This window comes from Loxodonta africana, chromosome 19 (genome assembly GCF_030014295.1).
Source record: "Loxodonta africana isolate mLoxAfr1 chromosome 19, mLoxAfr1.hap2, whole genome shotgun sequence".
NCBI lineage: Eukaryota > Metazoa > Chordata > Mammalia > Proboscidea > Elephantidae > Loxodonta > Loxodonta africana.
The window spans coordinates 57516249-57535835 of record NC_087360.1 but is presented as its reverse complement, the minus strand read 5'-3'; the positions used below and the strand labels follow the sequence as shown (position 1 = coordinate 57535835).

The following is a 19587-nucleotide window of genomic DNA, read 5'->3' as shown; positions in this document are numbered from 1 at the left end:
TGATGTGATCTGATACGATTAGCCAATCAGTTGTAAGGGTGTGGCCCACCTCCAACATATATGGACATTCTGGCAAAGCTCTCTGGCTTTTGCTTGCTGTGGATCCTGCATCCTGCTTATTATCATCTGACCTCTGGTTCTTGGGGTGTGAGCCAATAGTCTGCTTTCTTACCTGCCGATCTTGGATTTGTCAGCCCCTGCAACTATGTGAGTCAGAAGAAGCCTCCAGCCTGATGCCTCACCCACGGACCTGAGACTTGCCTCGCTCTACAACCATGTGAGCGGTGGTCAAGAGCTCAGCTGCTAACCAAATGTTTGGCAGTTTGAATCCACCAGCTGCTCCTTGGAAACCCTATGGGAGCAGTTCTACTCTGTCCGATAGCGTCGATATGAGTTGGAGTCAACGTGATGGCAACAGAGTTACAACCATGTGAGCTATTTCCTTGAGATAAATCTCTCTCTATATACATACTTCACTGTTCACTGGTTTTGCTTCTCTAGAGAACCCAGCCTTTAAATTATGGTGTTGGCAAAGAGTATTTATTGAGTATACCATGGACTGCCAGAAGAACAAACAAATCTGTCTTGGAAGAAGTACAGCCAGAATGCTTCTTAGAAGTGAGGATGGTGAGACTTTGTCTCACGTAGTTTGGACATGTTATCAGGAAGGACCAGTCCCTGGAGAAGGGCATCATGCATGGTAAAGTAGAGGGTCAGCAAAAAAAGAGGAAGATCCTCAATGAGATGGATTGATGCAGTGGCTGCAACAATGGACTCAAGCGTGGCAATGATTGTGAGGCTGGCACAGGGTTGGGCAGTGTTTAGTTCTGTTGTACATGGGGTCGCTATGAGTTGGAACCAATTCAATGGCACCTAACAACAGAGAACCCTGCCTAAGACACTTGACATTCATGTTAAAAAACAGTATGGGTTCAAATATTATTAAAGTTTAAATAAAAACTGCTAAACAATTACAAGACAATCAAGATCGATGAGTCATGGTTACAAGGCCCCTGAAGTTTTGAAAACAGATGTTACGTTCACTAATTGATTGGCTTCTGAAAGAGTAAGTTTTATGTGAAAACTAATGAATAATTAAACCAGTCTCTGATTTTAGTGAGCTTGGTCACCTAGAAACAATTATGTGAAACAAAACAAGCTACTTCTAAAGGTTAGTTATAGTTTAAAGCATAGCTAAAAGATTATTTGTTACCATGTATAGATTTCTGACATTCAACAAGATGACCTTTAGTGTTGTGGGTAGAAGAACCTTTTTCTCTTTTCATAATGCAAAACTTGTAATTTTTTTTAGCATGTATAACATACCACAATTTATCCATTTTCCACTGACGGACATTCACACTGTTTACAGGTTTTTGCAATTTCAGACAATGTCACTACAAACATTATTGTACATGCACGCATATATATGTGAGGGTTTCTCTGGGCATAGAGCTAGAAGTGGAATTTAGGGTCATTGCGTCTGTGCGTGGAGCCCTGATGGCCCAGTGGTAAAAGCTCAGGCTGCTAATCAAAAGTCTGGCAGTTCAAATCCACCAGCTGCTCCTTGGAAACCCTATGGGGGCAGTTTTACTCTGCCCTATGGGCTCGCTATGAGTCGGTATCGACTTGATGGCAGGGTTGGGTTTTCTTGATTTGTGCCTGCCTGTGGCTCTCCAAATGGCGGTACCACATGGCGGCTATTTAAGTCGTGTCTTCCCTTCAGGATAGTAAACTCCTTGGCGGCAGGGACTCTGCCAGCCTCGGTTACCATGGCATTTTCAGAACAGTGTCTAGGACAGAGTACTCTAACACCCACTTGCACAGTGAATGGCTGGATGCAGGCATTTAACCGATTTTTCACGGGAGAGTGGTGAGGGCCTGGGGAGTGGTTTGCAGGAGGCCTCGCAGCGTGCTTCTCTCCTCTAGGGAAAAAACAAACTTTGCGCCCTAAGAAGCAAGCGTTCCCTCCCGCAGGGCGGAGAGCGGCCCGCCCCTGACCCGGGGCCCAGCCCCTCCGACCCTCCCGCCACTCCCCTGCACCCGCCCCCCCACCGGCGGGTGACTCAGGCGGCGGCGGTGACGGCATCGGAGGGGGAGGCGATGACGGGCGCGCGGCCGTCCGCTGCGGAGGAGCGCGGGGCCGGGGAGCGCGGGGGCGGCTCGCCCGGGTGTGCAGCGCAGGAGCGGCGCCGCGGCGGAGGCCGAGGAGCGGCGGCTGAGGCGGCGCCGGGCCAGAAGCGGCGGCCTGAGTTGGCGGCGGCGGCGGCGGGCAGCATGAGCGGGGCGGCGGGCGCGGGCTGGGCGCTGGCGGCGCTGCTGCTGGCCGCGTCGGTGCTGAGCGCTGCGCTGCTGGCCCCCGGCGAGTCCCCCGAGCGCGGCGCCGAGTCCGCGCCTCCGCAAGGTGAGTGCGCGCTGCGGCGCCCCCTCCGGCTGGCGGGACCGCGGGGAGGCCGCGCGCGACTGTCCCTCCCCTCGGGGAGAGGCGCCGCCCCGCTCCCGCGTCCAGACGCGGAGCCAGCCCTCTGAAAAAAACAATTCCCCGGAACCGAAATTTTTGTTTACGATTTTGTGTGCTGCACCTGGTCCAGGGATCTTCCTGTTTTAGACAAATCTGGCCGCTTTTGAAGGCACCACACATGGCAGCATCGTGAGGCCTGGGGATTAGTGGAGTGGAGGATCCTGACAACAGCGTCCAAGCAAAATCCCCTAAAATGGGAAAACCAGATAAGCGTGGCGCGGGCCGCGCTGGCTGTGCAGCTGGCAAGCCGGTGGCGCGGGCGCGTTCGCTGGGAGCGGGAGTGAGGACGCACCGGCCCGCGCCCGGCCTCTCCCAGAGCTGCGTGTGCGGGGCACCTGGGCACACTTGTCCCCCGAGACCAGACTATACGGGGCATCTTAGCAGGTCTTTAGAATTCTGTCATCTAAACGTTAAAGTGCTTTTGGTTTAGAGACCCGTGACTCCCCAAATGCAAAACTAAATAAGAGACGTACTGGCAAAGAAAGTGACTTACACAACGCCCATCCCTTATCTACTGTACTTTGTGGACAGACTTTAAGGGGTTACAAAAATGCAGACGCGCAGTCCCCCAAAGGCCCTTGGCGGGATGGAGGAAGATCAGTTGGGCGTCCTGCGGAGTGGGAAAGCTGGGGACTGCAGGAGCGCGGGGACGCTGTCTCTGGCCGGGTCGCTAGAGTTGGGAGCACGAGAAGCACGTAACCCCTGGTCAGACGAAGGATGAGGAACGACCACCACTGCGCTTGGATTAAAACTCCAGAGTAAATTTCCTACGTGTAATAAAAGGCTCAGGAGAAGGCAGCGGGGGCAGGGGTGTTGATTGCAAGAGTAAAACCCAAAAAACCCAACCGGCTGCTGTGGAGTCAATTCCCAATCGTAGCGATCCTATAGGACAGAGTAGAACTGCCCCCATAGGATTTCCAAGGCTATAACCTTTATGGAACCTGAGTGCCACATCTTTCTCCCAAGGAGCAGCTGGGGGGTTCTAACCACCGACCTTTCAGTAAGCAGCTAAGTGCTTAACCACTGCACCACCAGGGCTCCTTGATCGCCAGAGTAGGTCGTCGTAATAACTGGAGGGGGAGGGGGGCTTAGGCAAAGCTTTCTTGTAAGGTGCTGGGAATAACAGTCGAGGTGTTAATTTGCTGGCGCCTTACTGTTTTGCAGAGAAATTACGCCCCTGGATGAGGCTGGACCCTGAGGATTCACACAGGCAGGGAGGGACTGCGCAGCGGAGGCTGGGCCTAGTTAGTACTTTTAAAAGCCCCCGGGTGATTCTTAGGTACATCTGTGCGAGAGAGGCATTTTGCCCTTCTGAGGTACCCCTGGAAACCCTGGTGGCATAGTGGGTAAGTGCTACGGCTGCTAACAAAAGGGTAGGCAGTTCGAATCTGCCAGGCGCTCCTTGGAAACTCTCTGGGGCAGTTCTACTCTGTCCTATAGGGTCGCTATGCGTCGGAATCGACTCGACAGTACTGGGTTTGGTTTGGTTTTTGGATGTTCCCCTAACTTGCCTGGTCAGTGGACTCAATACAAATTCCAGGGGTTCCCTTCAGACCCCATAGAACAAGAATCACCAGGGCTGGAGAAGATCATTTTCACAAGCCCTCCTGGTGATTCTGTGATCAGGGATTGTAGGATCAGTCATATGGAGCAACCCCCTTTCAGTCCAGTGTTTGTGGGAGGGCCTGACTATTACCTGGGAAGGTTAGTCACCTGTCTCTCTCTTCCCACACATCCCATCAGAGTCGGGGGGGGGCGGTTTCTGGGGTGTGTGTGTAGTTCAAATTGCGCCTCCCCATCATCCTGTAGGGCAGAGGTAATGAATTTTGAAAATGCTCCTCAGGTAATGCTGTCGTGTTACCCAGCTCCCATCAGACCCCAGAGAGATTGATTCCATGATCTGCCCAGTCACACAGCTTGTCAGGGTCAGACACTTTTCTTTTTGTATATGACACCAATTTATAGTTATTTAAGGGAGGAAAGGGGAGCTTATAAATACTCTTTCTGTGTAGTGAGGAAGACATTAGTATTCTTAAGCACTTCACCTCCAGAACCTTCAGGAAGCTGGGTGAGAGGACAGCCCTGGCTTTTGGTGCCACCTGGTGCCCAGGTTTGGGCTTGAGAATTTCCTACTAAGAACTCCAGCCTCAGATGACTTGAGGACTGAACCGTTTGTTGAAATAAAAAGCAGGGTTGAATACCAGATCACCTGTAGTGAACAATTTCACATTTTTTCACCACATCAAAGACTCTGGTGCCAGGTATGGCTGACATCTGTCTCTCTCCCAACCTCACATCACCTTCCTTCAGAATCAAAGCCTCTCTTTGAATTTACGATCCCTGACAGAGGCTGATGACCCAGTAAGCCAGGTAAGCACGGGCTTACGTGCGCTTACCTACTGCTCTGTGTGAGCAGTTTCATTACAGAGGATGTGGAAAGCAAAGTCAGCACCATACTTACCTTGTCTATTGGATAATCTGCCCCAATACAAATTAAAATACATCTTTTAAGATATGCCCTGCAGAGGTACTCATTTGCAGAGAGCTAGAACCAGAAATTAAATATTCGGAAGTGAACCAAACCAAAACCAAACCCAGTGCTGTCGAGTCGATTCCGACTCACAGCGACCTCTAGGACAGAGTAGAACTGCCCCATAGAGCTTCCAAGGAGCGCCTGGTAGATTCAAACTGCCAACCCTTTGGTTAGCAGCTGTAGCACTTAACCACTACGCCACCAGGGTAGTGAAATAAAGGTCCAATAGTAACCCCAGCATTATTGAAAGTGACTTTACTTGGTCTGTTTTCTCACCAAGACAATGTAGACTATATATAAAAAAAAAAAATCCTATAGGAGAAAAAAATTGTTCTTTTGTATATAATGCTCCATGATTGTTGCTCAGATATTTCTAGGGTCCGCTGTATAGGAATCTGACAGCTTTTTCTTGAAGCCGAGCACCGGGTTCCATAGAGAGGTCATGTGGCTTAGTAACTGGCTCCTTTCGTGTGTGTGTGTGTGAATGATACAGACTCAAGATTTTATTTTTAAAATATTGGGTTTTAGGTGAAAGTTTATATAGCAAGTTAGGTTCCCATTTGACAATTTTTATACAAATTGTTCTGTGACATTGGTTTCAATGTGTCTGCATTCTCATTTTTTCCGTTCTGTTTGTTCTGTTTCCATTGATCCAGCTTCCTTTCCCTTCCTTGCCTTCTTATCTTTGCTTTTGGGTAAATGTTAACTGTTTGGTCTCATATAGTTGATTGTTTAGGAAGCCACGGCTGATATTGATTATTTTATAAGTGAATCTATTATTTGGCTGAAAGGTGACCTCCAGGAGTGGCTTCAGTTCCAAGTTCAAAGGGTATCTTAGAGCAATAGTCTTGGGGGTTTTTAGTTTCTATTTGTTCAGTAAGTCTGGCTTTTTTTAGGAATTTGAATTTTATTCTACTTTTTTCTCCCATTCTATCTGGGACCTTCTGTTGTGTCCCTGATCAGAATGGTCGATTGTGGTAGCTGGGCACCACCTAGTTCTTCCAGTCTCAGACCAGAGGAGACCATGGTTCGTGTGGGCTTTTAGTCCTGTGGACTGGTTTTTTCTTTGAGCTAGACTCATTATTTTAGAAAAATAAGTTCAAACATTGCAAAAAAGTACCAAGAAGCATGTCAAATCACAGTCTCTTCTAACTTATGGTCCTCAACCTTGGCTGCACGTGAAAATCACCTGGGAGGTTTTTAAATTCTGCTGTTTTAAATTCTGATTTAGTTGGTCTTGTATCAGGCCAGGGCTCTGGTAGTTTCCTTTTTTTTTTTTTTTTAAGCTTCCTAGGTAATTCTGGGAGCCCTGGTGACGCAGTGGTTAAGAGCTCTGCTGCTGGGGACATCTAAGTCAATTGGCATAATAAAATCTATTAAGAAATCATTCTGCATCCCACCTTGAATAGTGGCATCTGAGGTCTTAAACGCTAGCAAGCAGCCATCTAAGATGCGTCAGTTGGTCTCAACCCACCTGGATCAAAGGAGAATGAAGAACACCAAGGACACAAGGCGATTACGGGCCCAAGAGACAGAAAGGGCCTCATGAACCAGAAACTACATCATCCTGAGACCAGAAGAACTAGATGGTGCCCATCTACAACCGATGACTGCCCTGACAGGGAACACAACAGAGAACCCCTGAAGGAGCAGGAGAGCAGTGGGATGCAGACCCCAAATTCTCATAATACCAGATTTAATGGTCTGACTGAGACTGGAAGGACCCCGATGGTCATGGCCCCCAGACTTTCTGTTGGCCCAGGACAGGAACCATTCCCGAAGCCAACTCTTCAGACATGGATTGGACTGGACAATGGGTTGGAGAGGGATGCTGGTGAGGAGTGAGCTTCTTGGATCAGGTGGACACTTGAGACTATGTTGGCATCTCCTTCCTGGAGGGGAGATGAGAGGGTAGAGGGGGTTAGAAGCTGGTGAAAAGGACACGAAAAAAGAGAGTGGAGGGAGAGAGCGGGCTGTCTCATTAGGAGAGTAATGGGGAACATGTAGCAAGGTGTATATAAGTTTTTATGTGAGAGACTGACTTATTTGTAAACTTTCACTTAAAGCACAATACAAATTATATATAAAAAAAAAGAGCTCTGCTGCTAACCAAAATGTTGGCAGTTTGAACGCACCAGCCGTACCTTGGAAACCCTACGGGGCAGTTCTACTCTGTCTAATAGGGTTGCTTTGAGTTGGAATTGACTTGACAGCAACAGTTTGTTTGTTTTTTTTTAAATAATTCTGATGTTCAGTTAGGATTAAACTTTACTAAATATGCCTGTACAAAACAATTAGTAATGGTGATATTTAAAAGCTTTCAAAGCTTTTAAAATTTTAAAATTCACATGTAAAATCTAAGCATGAAAAAGAACCTTACACCACCTACCAGCAAACTCCCAGGAAAAGACTAAAAGTCAACTTGTAGAAATGAGTAAAAACCGTAGTTATTCCAACTATGAAGGGATAATGATTCATAGAAGAAGTACCAAGGCAAGAGCCAACAAAGAATGACTATAAATTTGAAAATGGAAACTATTAAAGCTGAACAAGGGAAAATGAGAATGGAATACTTTAAAAATAATTATGACAAACATGATAAAGGATCTGTCATATGCTATTAAAGAAACATGGAGCCCTGGTGGCCCAGTGGTTAAGAGCTTGCCTGCTAATCAAAAGGTCAGCAGTTCGAATCCACCAGCCACTCCTTGAAAACCCGATGAGGCAGTTCTGCTCTGTCCAGTAGGGTTGCTATGAGTCGGAATCAACTTGACTTCAACGGGTTTTGGTTTTTATTAAAGAAATGATATAAATGCCTAGGAAGAATCCCAAGGCTTCAGTGATTAAATGAAGAGGTTAAATTAGTATTCCAACAATTCACATGAAGGGAAATTACTGATGGTAAATATTTGGAAAGCTTGTTCTAACTTGCCTATGCTTAAATCAAAACTAAAATAATAAGGAGGCAACATTTTATATCCATCAGGTTAAAAAATGAGAAAAAAAAATTACAAAACTAATTGCTGGCACAGTTGCCAGGGAACAGATACACACATATTTCAGGAGACTGGTAACAGAAAGGAAACCCTGGTGGCGTAGTGGTTAAGTGCTAGGGCTGCTAACCAGGAGGTCTGCAGTTCAAATCCCCGAGGCGCTCCTTGGAAACTCTATGGGGCAGTTCTACTCTGTCCTATAGCATCGCTGTGGGTCGGAATCAATTCTATGGCAGTGGGTTTCGTTTTTTGGTTTTGGTAACAGAAAGGTTAGGCCCATGGGCTAGTTTTTAATAACCATAATTATTATAAATCAGCACAACTAATTTGGAGGAGCGTTTGGCACTATGTTTCGAAAGCTATTAAAGTTAGTTTGGGTTAAAAATTTCACTTCTGGAAGTTCAGTCTTGAGCTATGTCAACAGAACATTTTCATTTTAATGATTTCTTTATCATTTAGATATGCTGAGTCAGAATCTACATTTTAACAAGATCCCAGGACTTGTTAGAAATGCAAATTCTCAGCAGGGGTTTGAACGGAAAAGAACTGGTTCAGAGCCCTGGCTCCAAGGGAGAAAGATGGGGCAGGCTACTTCCGTAAATTTTACAGCCTTGAAAACCCTATGCGGCAGTTCTACTCTGTCCCACAGGGTCATTATGAGTCAGAATTGACTTGACAGCGGTGGGTTTGGTTATTTCTTTATTTTTTAACTTTTCTTTCTAATTCTTACCAGATTTAGACCAAAAAAAGCATGTAGAGCTGAAGATGGACCAGGCTTTGCTACTTATCCATAACGAGCTAGTTGGGACAAGCTTGACTGTCTACTGGAATTCCGAAAGCTGTTATCATGTATGTATCATGTGCATTACGATTTTGTGGGCTTTGGGGGCTAGTTCGATATGATCCTTCATACTCCCAGACCTGAAGCTCTTCCTTCACATGTTTACAGGTAAGGAAAACAGGCTGTGTAAAGAGGCAGAGAGAAATATAATCAGGGGAGAATGTCTAGCAATGTAATGTCGGCTTCATCTCTTTTTTTTCCTACCCATCTTTTTAAAAAGAACTTCTCAGTGATGAACAAAATTGAGAGGCTGTGTTTTGTTTAACTTCTGTGCCTAATACATAACCCTATTACTGGACCAGAGAAGGAAGGAAGGAGTGAGACAATTGGGTCTTCTCCAAGAGCAGGTGTTGCGTGAGCAGAGGGAGGGGCCGAGTTGAGGCAGTGATTTTTCCCTGGGAGCTGCCTCTGATGATAAAGAATTTATCTGAAGCTTTACTCCTGTTTTAAACTTTGTTGCTTTCTAAGGACAAGGCTATTCTTCCACGTAAAATAAAATATCATTTATTTCCAAATTGGGAGCTCCTACCCTCAGAGGAGGGAATTTAATGTATACTGTTCTACTTACTGTAAGTAGCTTAAAAAAAAAAAACAAAAAAAACCCAATATATGCACTAGCTGAAAAGATGATGGAGATACACGATACAACCTCGGTTTTATTAAACACATTAAAAGCTTTGTAAAATAATATGAAACAAAGAAAATCTATAATATTAAAAAAAAAAATACTCCAAGACAAAGAAAAGATTTAACAGTCAACAAGCACCTAGAAGAATCCTGGGGGTAAAAAATCAACAATAGCTGAAATTAAAAAGTTACAAGATTCACAGACAATTTAGGGAATGGCCAAGATGCTTTCTACAAAGACAGAAGAAAGATCTAAAAAACTAAGAAAGCAATCAGTTGAGATAAAGAAGATCGCATTGTCAGGATATTAGCCGTAATGCAAATAAAATCTTCACTAGAATAAAAAGAAGTAGTATCAATGGCACAAAACACTGACTCAGTGATGATTTCAAAACAGAGAAGACTCAATTAGCTAGATTATACTAAAAAAAAAAAGCTCAAGAAAAAAACAACCAACTTATTTAGAGAGTATGGAGAAAATTATGTCTTAGGAAAATGTGTAAAGGGGTGGTACAGTGTATGTCCTCAATCATAATAACAGAAAAGGTTCCATGCTTGTATAAAAGATCTTAGAGTGGGAAGTGGAAGGGCATTTATGACCCTTAAAGGAAACCCTGGTGGCATAGCGATTAAGTGCTATGGCTGCTAACCAAAAGGTCAGCAATTTGAATCCACCAGGCGCTCGTTTGGAAACTCAATGGGACAGTTCTACTCTGTCCTGTAGGGTCACTATGAGTCGGAATCCGCTGGATGGCAACGGGTTTGGTTTGGTTTATGACCCTTTAAAGGTTGAACAACTAGAATGATGTCTAGACATAAACTCTTTCAAATTTTGAAATTTAATGATTATTTTAAAACCTTTAAGCAAATGTAGGTTACAGGAGAGACAAATATCCAAAGGAATGCAAATTACAATAACAGAGTAAGACCTCTATGTAAGTGTCAATGTTATTAGCAATAAACATAAATAATGTTTATGGCAAGAATTAAATAGAAAAAAATAGATAATTAAAAAAATCTTTATATATTTCACAATAACATTGATCACGTGTTAGGTCACAAAAGAATAAATAAATAAATAATGCAGACATTATACATTCCACAGTTTCAGACCTCCGTACAACAAAAGATAATGGAGGAGATAACACAAACATAAATATTTCATTGAAAAATTCTTAGACGCGGCCAAAGCAATTTTTAGGAAAAAAATTTTTGTAATGTTTATCATAATAAAGATGATGGTAATAGAAGTTGCAGCTACTGCTTTCTGAGGGTCTGCTCTGTCTTAGATATTTTCTATCTCATGTAATGCTCACAACAATCCAGTAAAAAGGATATATCTGGATTTTATAAATGGTGGTACTGAGAGTAAGAGAAATACAGTGACTTTTTCCCCTGGTTACGCAGATGTTACGTAGCAGAGCTGGGATTCACAGCCTCACTCCAACTTCAGAGCCTGTATTCTCAGGATCCTGCCTTATATTAATCAGAAAGAAAAGTTTGGGAAATGCCAATCTGTTAAGTAAGGATTTTGGAAAGCAAATAGTGTACTCATCCAAACAAAAAGAAAAAGGACATAATAAAAATAACAAATATGCAAACTGTAAAATGAGAAATAAGAATGAGTCAAGAGATGATTTTTAAAAAAATAAAAGTGTCATAATTCATAAGTTATTGATAAATTTAAAGGAACAGTGGAAGTTCTGACTCATAGCGGCCCTATAGGACAAAGTAGCCCCATAGGGTTTCCAAGGAGCAGCTGGTAGATTTCAACTGCTGACCTTTTGGTTAGCAGCCAAACACTTAACCATTGCGCTACCAGCGTTGTTAATAAAATTAGAAATAATGTATATAAGACCTTGTATACATATGTACATCTTAATTATATATATACATTGAAATATATATATCAACTGAAACTGAGATAATTATAGTCCAGTGAACAGTTAAAGCTGGTACATTTCAAATTTAAAAATAGAATGATTTCCTTCAAAAATTATGCAAAGATTGATTCAAGATATGGGAACATAAATAGATCAAAAAATTTCTGAATCACTGAATTAAGATATCTGAAAAATGATTAAGAATCTCACCACCAAAAAGTAGGTAATCTTGTCCTACGTTTTCAAATAAATAATTTTCATCCTATATAAACTGATCCTAAACATAACCCCAAGTAAAAGATGGCTTGCTGTCTGATTTGCTCTGCAGTTTAGGTGGGATGTGAAATCTTAAAATCTGGCGAAGGCATGAAAAGAAATGCAAATTAGTCTTTCTGATTAATTCGGATGCACAAATCTTAAAATTCTATCAAGTAGAGTAAGTTAACATATTGAAAGATTTATTTATGATGACTTACATTTTTTTCCCTTGAGGAATCTATATAGGTCATATATAAAGAAAATGGTAAAATTTTAATGAGAAAAGTAGCAGTTGAGTGGAGAGTCATGTATTATGACATGAAGACTGAACGGAGGAAAAATGACAGTACTTCCCAAATTAATTCATACATTTAACACAATTGTTATTAATGTACCAATGGACTACTTTATAAAAATCTGTAGAAATAATTTCAAAAATTCATACAAAAAGGAAGTGAACAAGAGTATCAAAGGATGACCCAAGAGACCAGCAGGCAATCTGCAGCCTTGCTGTACCAGGTAAGATATATTACAAAGCCGGAGTCATTTATGGAGCCAAAAGAGACATCAAAACAGACCAAAGTGAGTGTAAGAAGTAGACTCTAATTTACATAAGAATTTAATATGCTACAACTAAAGCCAAGTTAAAACTGCCAAGTTGAAAAAAAAAAAATTCAGAACTCACAAACTTAAAAAATACTAAAAAAGGCAGAATAAAAAACAAACTAATAAAGCAATAAAAGAAATAATGAGCCAGATTAGTAAGACTATGCAAGAATTTTAAAACTTATAATTGAAACAACAAAATGCAATAAGATGAAAAGGCAAGCACTAGAATGAGGAAATACTTGAGATAAAGTTTATATTACGCTATTAAAAAAACCATTGCCATGGGGTCCATTCTGAGTCCTAGTGACCCTATAGGGCAGAGTAGAACTGCCCCATAGGGTTTCCAAGGAGCACTTGGTGGATTCGAACTGCCAGCCTTTTGGTTGGCAGCCAAATGTGTAACCACTGTGCCACCGGAGCTCCCAGTATTACACTATAATCCAAAAAAACCCAACCTGTGGCTGTCAAATCAATTCTGACTCATAGCAAGTCTAGAGACCCCATGAGGGTATATTTATAGGATTCTATTCATAGATGGTTCACACGATAGGAAACAAAATAGCAAAAGAATATGTAATCGTTTATTTAATCTGCTGATTATTTAAAATACAATCTTAACTCAGAGATACCATGAATATCTAGTAAATAAAAAGAAAAATGATTTTAAAATCCTGGTAAGGCTAATGAAAAATAAATATATTATAATTTTACTTATCTGAGTACTGTTTGGCCACATGTAACAAGAACCATTAAAATGATTATTTTTTTCTCCCAGTAATCTACTTTTGAAAATTTATCTTAGGAAAAGAATTTAAAGGCACAAGAATATGTAGATTTTTTAAAACAGTATAATTTATATATCAAAAATAGCAAAAAGATAAGCCAAGAAAGTTTTTAAAGAAACCTTAATTTGCACAACTATAGTATTTGATGAAATATAAGAATGCAACCATTAAAAATTATAAGCGTGCAAATTAGGTAGGATCAGGGAAATGTATTTATTAAATAACATTAATTGAAACAATAAAAAAACCCCAAACCAAGCCTGATGATGTCGAGTTGATTCCGACTCATAATGACCCTATAGGACAGAGTAGAGTTGTCTCGTAGGGTTTCCAAGGCTGTAATCTTTGTGGAAGCAAACTGCCACATCTTCCGCCCTCAGGGCAACTGGTGGAGTCCAACTGCTGACCTTTTAGTTACCAGCCAAACAATTAACCACTGCACCACTGGGACTCCTTAAAGTGAAACAATTGTTGTTAGGTGCTGTGGAATCGATTTCCACTCATAGCGACCCTACGTATAACAGAAGGAAATGTGGAAAATTTAATGTATGCGATATTCATTAATTACATAAAAAAAACTACCTATGAATACATCGTGTAATTCGTTATTACACACAAAGCTAGTTATGGTTTTAATATAACATTATAGGTGAATTTTATCTAAATTGTTGAAATTAAAAGTTATTTTATGAGTATGAAGGGAAAGCCATCTCAGGTCTTCAGGTGAATGTTCGTATCCTCTAATAAGCAGCAGATTTTCAAAAAACCCCTAGCAGTTTACCGTTTGTGTTTTTCTTTTACATAGTGCTTATATCAAGTTCTGGTAAATGTTTCAAGGAGTGGCAAACCCGGGACACCTAGCATTGCAGCTGTGGCGGTGAACACCCAGCATGGCTCTTTCCTGCGGCTTAACAATACCTCGGAAGAGAGAGAAGTCTGTAGGTTTGTACCTGCTTTGAGGTCGACATAACTGAAGTCTGTATTTTCTCTCTACTTTTTTTTTTTTTTCCCCTATTTTGTTTTTAGCCTTTCCACCCTTTAAGATAGCGTTCTGTATCTTTCCTGGTCTGTACCCAGGAATGCGTATCCCTCTGCCTTGATGACATTAGTCAAATCCAAGTCTGTTCCTCGTCTCACCATTTTTCTTAATCTTACCTAATTTTTGTAGGCTGGAATACAAATTTGGAGAATTTGGAAACTATTCTCTCTTGGTAAAGCGCCCTAATAATGGAAGCAATGAAATTTCTTGTGACCTGGTGGTCAATAAGGATCCAGTTGACAGTAACCTTCGTAAGTATAAACTCTTCGTTGATTTTTCTAATTGTGTTTTTAAAGGCTTTAGTTTTCTTTGGGTGCTGTTTGAACAGCAAAGCAGTTCATGACCCTTTCCATAATTTAAAACTCGAGTTAGGTTATCTGTCTCATATAGTTATGACATAATTATAGTGTATATATTGCACCATTGGTGTATACCAAGAAAATCAGGTGAGATATCAACATATTCTCATAGTTGCCATTGAGCTTAATTACAAAACATAAAGAATCCAAAAAAAGTTAATGCGGCGGAAAGAAATCAGAAGTAGGACAATGGATTTTTCAAGTACCTTTCCTTGTTTCATGATTTAGGGTACAGTGTTTCCTGTATAGTTTTCCTTCTTACACTGATAGTCCAGAGTTCATTTAGATTAAGGAAAGATCACTCATTCTTTACTAACTCCAGTGAGGAAAATGTGTCACCCTGACCTCCCCCCTTGGAAAATACTGTGTGTGCTGCCTAATGAATCCCTGTGCCATTAATAAGTACTGTTTACAAGGAAGACACCCTGGTAGTGTAGTGGTTAAGAGCTATGGCTGCTAAACAAAAAGGTTGGCAGTTCAAATCCACCAGCTGCTCCTTGGATACCCTATGGGGCAGTTCTACTCTGTCCTATAAGATTGCTGTGAGTCAGAATCAACTCGATGGTTTTTTTTTGGTTCACAAGGAAGCCGTTGAGGCTATGGGGTCATGTCAGAAGAATGTAAAAGCCACTAGGAAGAGGCCAATATGAAGTGGGGCAATTTAAGCATCAAAAGAATAATGGGTTAATTGATAGTAACACAATGAATATACATAAAAAAGTATGAGTTCATTATGAAACTCAAAAGAGAGAGCCCCTTTCCTTCCTCCCCCCAACAAAAATAAAAAGAACAGTTTGGTCACCTTTGGAAGTAACGGGGGCACCTGATGTTAACTGTTGTTAGTTGCTGTCAAGTCAGCTCTGGTTCACGGAGACCTTATATATAAGAGAATGAGACATATCTAGTATCAGTGGTATGTCTGAGCCCATTGTTGTGATTGTGGATGTTAACTAGGGTGGTCGAAAATTGTAAATTTAAAGGAAAAATTTAAATTTAAATGTTTCATGAAAACATTCTGCTATTTTTTATTTTAACTGTTAGTTCGTGATAACCAAATAGCTTTTGTGGATGAAGGTAATTTCTTTACGGCAGAATTCTAGCTAATAAAATATGGTAGGAATGACAGAATATTTTGCCACTCCATTGCTTCAGGAAAAAAATTATGAGTGGATCAAGCCATCGGATGAAGGGAAACTTTACAACGTAGGGATTAGGCTTTCACCAGCTGAACACATCCATTAGTCAGTGGGATGCACACAGTACCATCTTGCCCCCTAAAAGCTGAACTTGAGTCTAGTCAAGACTTTAGAATGAAATTTACTATTACAGACATATGGGGATAGAGGAACAAGTTAAATGATACCCTGAGGAAGTATACAGACAAATCTAGAATATGAGACATGAATAAAGGACAGCTGACTTGGTATTTTCAACAGGTCTATGGCATGGAAAAGAGAGGGGACGAGGGCTGCTTAAGACTAACTGCAACATAGAGATATAACAAGCAAATGCAAGGTGTGAACCTTGTTTGGATCTTGATTCAAACACACTAACTGCAAAACACATTTTTGAGATATCAAGAAAATTTAAATATGGACTCTGTTAGATGTTTACCAGGGAATTATTACAAATTTTATATAACATTGTGGTTATATAACAGAAGTCCATTAAAATTTTTTTTTTTATTTAGAAATAGTTTTCCAAACTGTTTGGACTTACAGAAAAATTATACAAAAAGAGTTCCTATATACCTTTCACCCCTAAACTTCTAAACTATATAACCATAGTACAATTATCACATGGTAATAATCCCAGTCCTTGAAACCACAAATTTATCATTGATTTAATACTATCCACTACTCTACAGACTTATTCAAATTTTTTCGACTGTGATTGTCCCTTATAATGTCCTTTTTCCGGTTTAGTATCGAATCTAGGATTTCTCATTACAGTGACTTGTCAAGTCTCCTTAATCTCCTCCATTCTATGACAGTTCTTCAGTCTTTCCTTGTCTCTCATGACCTTGACACTTTTTTAAAATAATATATTTTTTGAGGAAAGTAACTTCCCATTTGAAACCTTCTATACAAATTGTTCAGTGATGTTAGTTACATTTTTCACAGTGTGTCGACATTCTCTTTGTGTTCTGGTTGTTCCCTTTCTAGTACTCTAATTTCCCTGCCCCCTTATCTTCTCCTTTTTGGTTTAGAGTAAATAAGGACACTTGTGAAGTGTACTAACTGGTTAATTTGTAGACTGCCCCTCAATTTGTATTTGCCTGATGTTTTCTCATGAGTAGGTAGAGGTTATGCATTTTTGGTATGGATACTGCAGACGTGCTGGTATGCAGTTCTTTGTGCATCATGTCAGGAGGCTCATGATGTTGGTTTTACGAGTTCATATGCTTTAGAGGTTCACGTGGGGATGGAATGACATCATGCCTGGGAGTTGCTTTAAAATATTTCAGCCAAAAAATGAAGTAAGAGTGACAAAATCTTGGTAGTTCTGGAGTCTGAGTGATGGTTATATGCAGGTTTATTATACAGTTCTCTCTACTTTTGTGTTTGATATATGAAAATTAGTACTCCCCTCATGAAGAACATTCTAAGTTGTTTGGAAACATAGCGTAAGAATATAGAGATTGTCTCTCACCTGTTTTCATTTATAGATTAAATGTAATGACGTGATCAGCTTTAATGATGACATTTTTGGTGGTAATATTTCTTTTCTCTTTTATAGCTGTGAGTATCGCGTTCCTTATTGGTCTAGTGCTCATCATTGCGATATCCTTTCTAAGGTTCTTATTGAGGTAAGCTGACGTTAGGAGAGGACACATTGGGGAAAGTAGAACATAGAAATAATCTGTTCAGAAAGGCTAGTTTTGACCCCTCGAATGACCATTATTTCTTGATTAAATGAACGTTTTTTTTAATTATTAGTTTTTTATTTTCAGTGAAAATATACACAGCAAAGCAACTTTTACATGTACAATTCATCGACAGTAATTATATACTTCACATCGTGTCACCATCCTCCCTATCCCTGCCTGTATTGTTTCACCACTGTTAACTTAGACTCTCTGCCCCTTAAAGTTCTCATCTGTGTTTTATAGTTACTGTTGTCCATGTGGGAAACCCTGGTGGCTTAGTGGTTGAGAGCTATGGCTGCTAACCAAAAGGTTGGCAGTTCGAGTCCACCAGGCGCTCCTTGGAATCCATATGGGATAGTTCTACTCTGTCCTATAGGGTCACTTTGAGTTGGAATCGACTCGACGGCAGTGGGTTTGGTGTGGCTTTTTTGGTTGTCCATTTTATCTCATATAGATAATCCTTTAAAAGAGTGCGATGCCCAAGGCAAACTTTATTAAAGGAGGTAAATTGTAGTTTAAAGATGACTTCATGGTATAGTTTCAGTTCAAGGTTTAAAAGTTGTTTCCAGGCAATAGATTTGGGGTTCCTCCAATCTCAATGTATCCAATAAATCTGGTTTCCAATAAGAATTTGAAGTTCTATTCCACATTTTTCCTCCTTTTGATCAAGATCCTTTGATTGGGGCCTTGATCAAAATGTTAAATGAACATTTATTGTGTGTCCACCATGCCCAGTCCAGTCCCAGGTGTTTGGGATTCAGTGTAGAATAAGACATGGCCCATGACTTCAGGGTATTGATAACCTAGTTCCAATGGATTTTTCTTTAATCCTCCTACATGGCTGAAAAGGTAAAAGAAAATGCTTGAGAAATAATTTTTTCCTGAAAAAAAAATCTCACATCTCTACTTTGTATCTAGTGGATGTGGTCTGTGATAATTCAGGTGGAGGCTGCCACACTGGGTTGTTTTCCTCTTCCTTGTTTCTAAGACCTGAGGGCCACTGTCTTAGTCATCTAGCGCTGCTATAACAGAAATACCACAAGTGGTTGGTTTTAACAAAGAGAGGTTTATTCTCTCACAGTCCAGGAGGCTAGAAGTCCAAATTCAGGGCGTCAGCTCCAGGGGAAGGCTTTCTCTCAATCTTCGCCTGGACTAGTAGCAAGAGGGATCCCGTTGTCCTCTGCCTGGTTAACAGTGCTTTTTCTGAGAGCAATCAGTAGACTGGAAAAGAAAGAAAAAGGAAGTAAAATAGATCCAGGCCTGGTTTCATCGCCTTTCAAAGGAAAGTTCTTTTCCTGTTTTAAAAGGAATAAGATAGTTTGAATTTTCATGTGCTCTAAAAAAAAAAAAAAAATTTCTTTTTTTTTTTTTTTATGTTAGGGTATCAGGAACGATGACAAGATTTTATTGGCGAGTTGTATCCAAATTGAAAAACAACAACAAAAACCTAGCCTTTAAGTCAGCTAGCTTGGGGAAACCCTGACATCTGGGGAGTTTATGCACTCTGATGCTCTACCTAGAATTAGTTTAGTTCCAGGTATGAGAAACCTGCCTGTATATATATAGCGGTAGAATGACTTGCTGCTTAGAGCATTTAACTTAATTGCTTTTTAGGGACAAAGCGTAATTCTAGCAGGAGTTTCATTTCTTTGAACTAAGGTGTTAATCTTGTCAATCTTTTGATAACATGCAAATGATATTCAGGTTTATTAGGGTGTTTTCATTTGGTGCCTTTAATATGAGTGGATTTGTTACATGACTTTTTTTAAGGAATTGGTAGCTGTCATCAAGCACTTGCAAAAAGAAATTCCATCTTACCCTACTGTGAAACGGGAACTCCCCTCTGCACGTGATTCAGCCCTGCAGCCTGTGGGCAGAAGGCTGTTGTTGGCAAAGCCAGAGTCACACGCATAAAAGTTCAGGGAAGTTCAGGTTAGACTGAACCAGAAAGAGTCTGAACCAATAGTGAGAATAAAGCCTCTTCCTGCATTTCACTAGGGGAACAAGCATGTGTAAGAGAATTCAGTTTTTTGTTTTTGTTTTTAATAACTTCTCCTTTTCACCCTTCTTCAGATGTCTGTATTTTAATGTTTTTCGTGCGATGATGATATTATCAATGCTGTATAAACTAGGATGGGAGCCGAGTTGTGGGGGCGAAAAAAGAGAAGAGATGAAAGATATATGGACTGGATGTGTGAATCATGCTGATTTGAGCAATTCAACTGTAAAAATGTATTTGTGAGACTGTTGGGAAGCTTGAACTAGCTATT

At 40.8% G+C, this 19587-nt stretch overlaps 1 protein-coding gene across 3 annotated transcripts in view; it reads left to right on the top strand.

Annotated features, from left to right (window-relative positions):
• The first annotated feature begins 2199 nt into the window (after positions 1-2199).
• The window catches only part of HGSNAT (heparan-alpha-glucosaminide N-acetyltransferase), a 38590-nt gene continuing 21202 nt past the window's right edge, over positions 2200-19587 (top strand). Inside the window, exons 1-5 of one of the 3 annotated variants that reach the window (XM_064272757.1) lie at positions 2200-2404; positions 8781-8896; positions 13856-13992; positions 14219-14340; positions 17188-17257. In XM_064272757.1, coding sequence (XP_064128827.1) covers positions 2278-2404; positions 8781-8896; positions 13856-13992; positions 14219-14340; positions 17188-17257 — 572 coding nt within the window. In that variant the 5' untranslated portion in view covers positions 2200-2277. Of the gene's footprint in view, positions 2405-3849; positions 3868-8780; positions 8897-13855; positions 13993-14218; positions 14341-17187; positions 17258-17289; positions 19330-19587 lie in introns of those variants that run through there. The other 2 variants (XM_064272758.1, XM_064272759.1) reach the window with 2 other exon arrangements.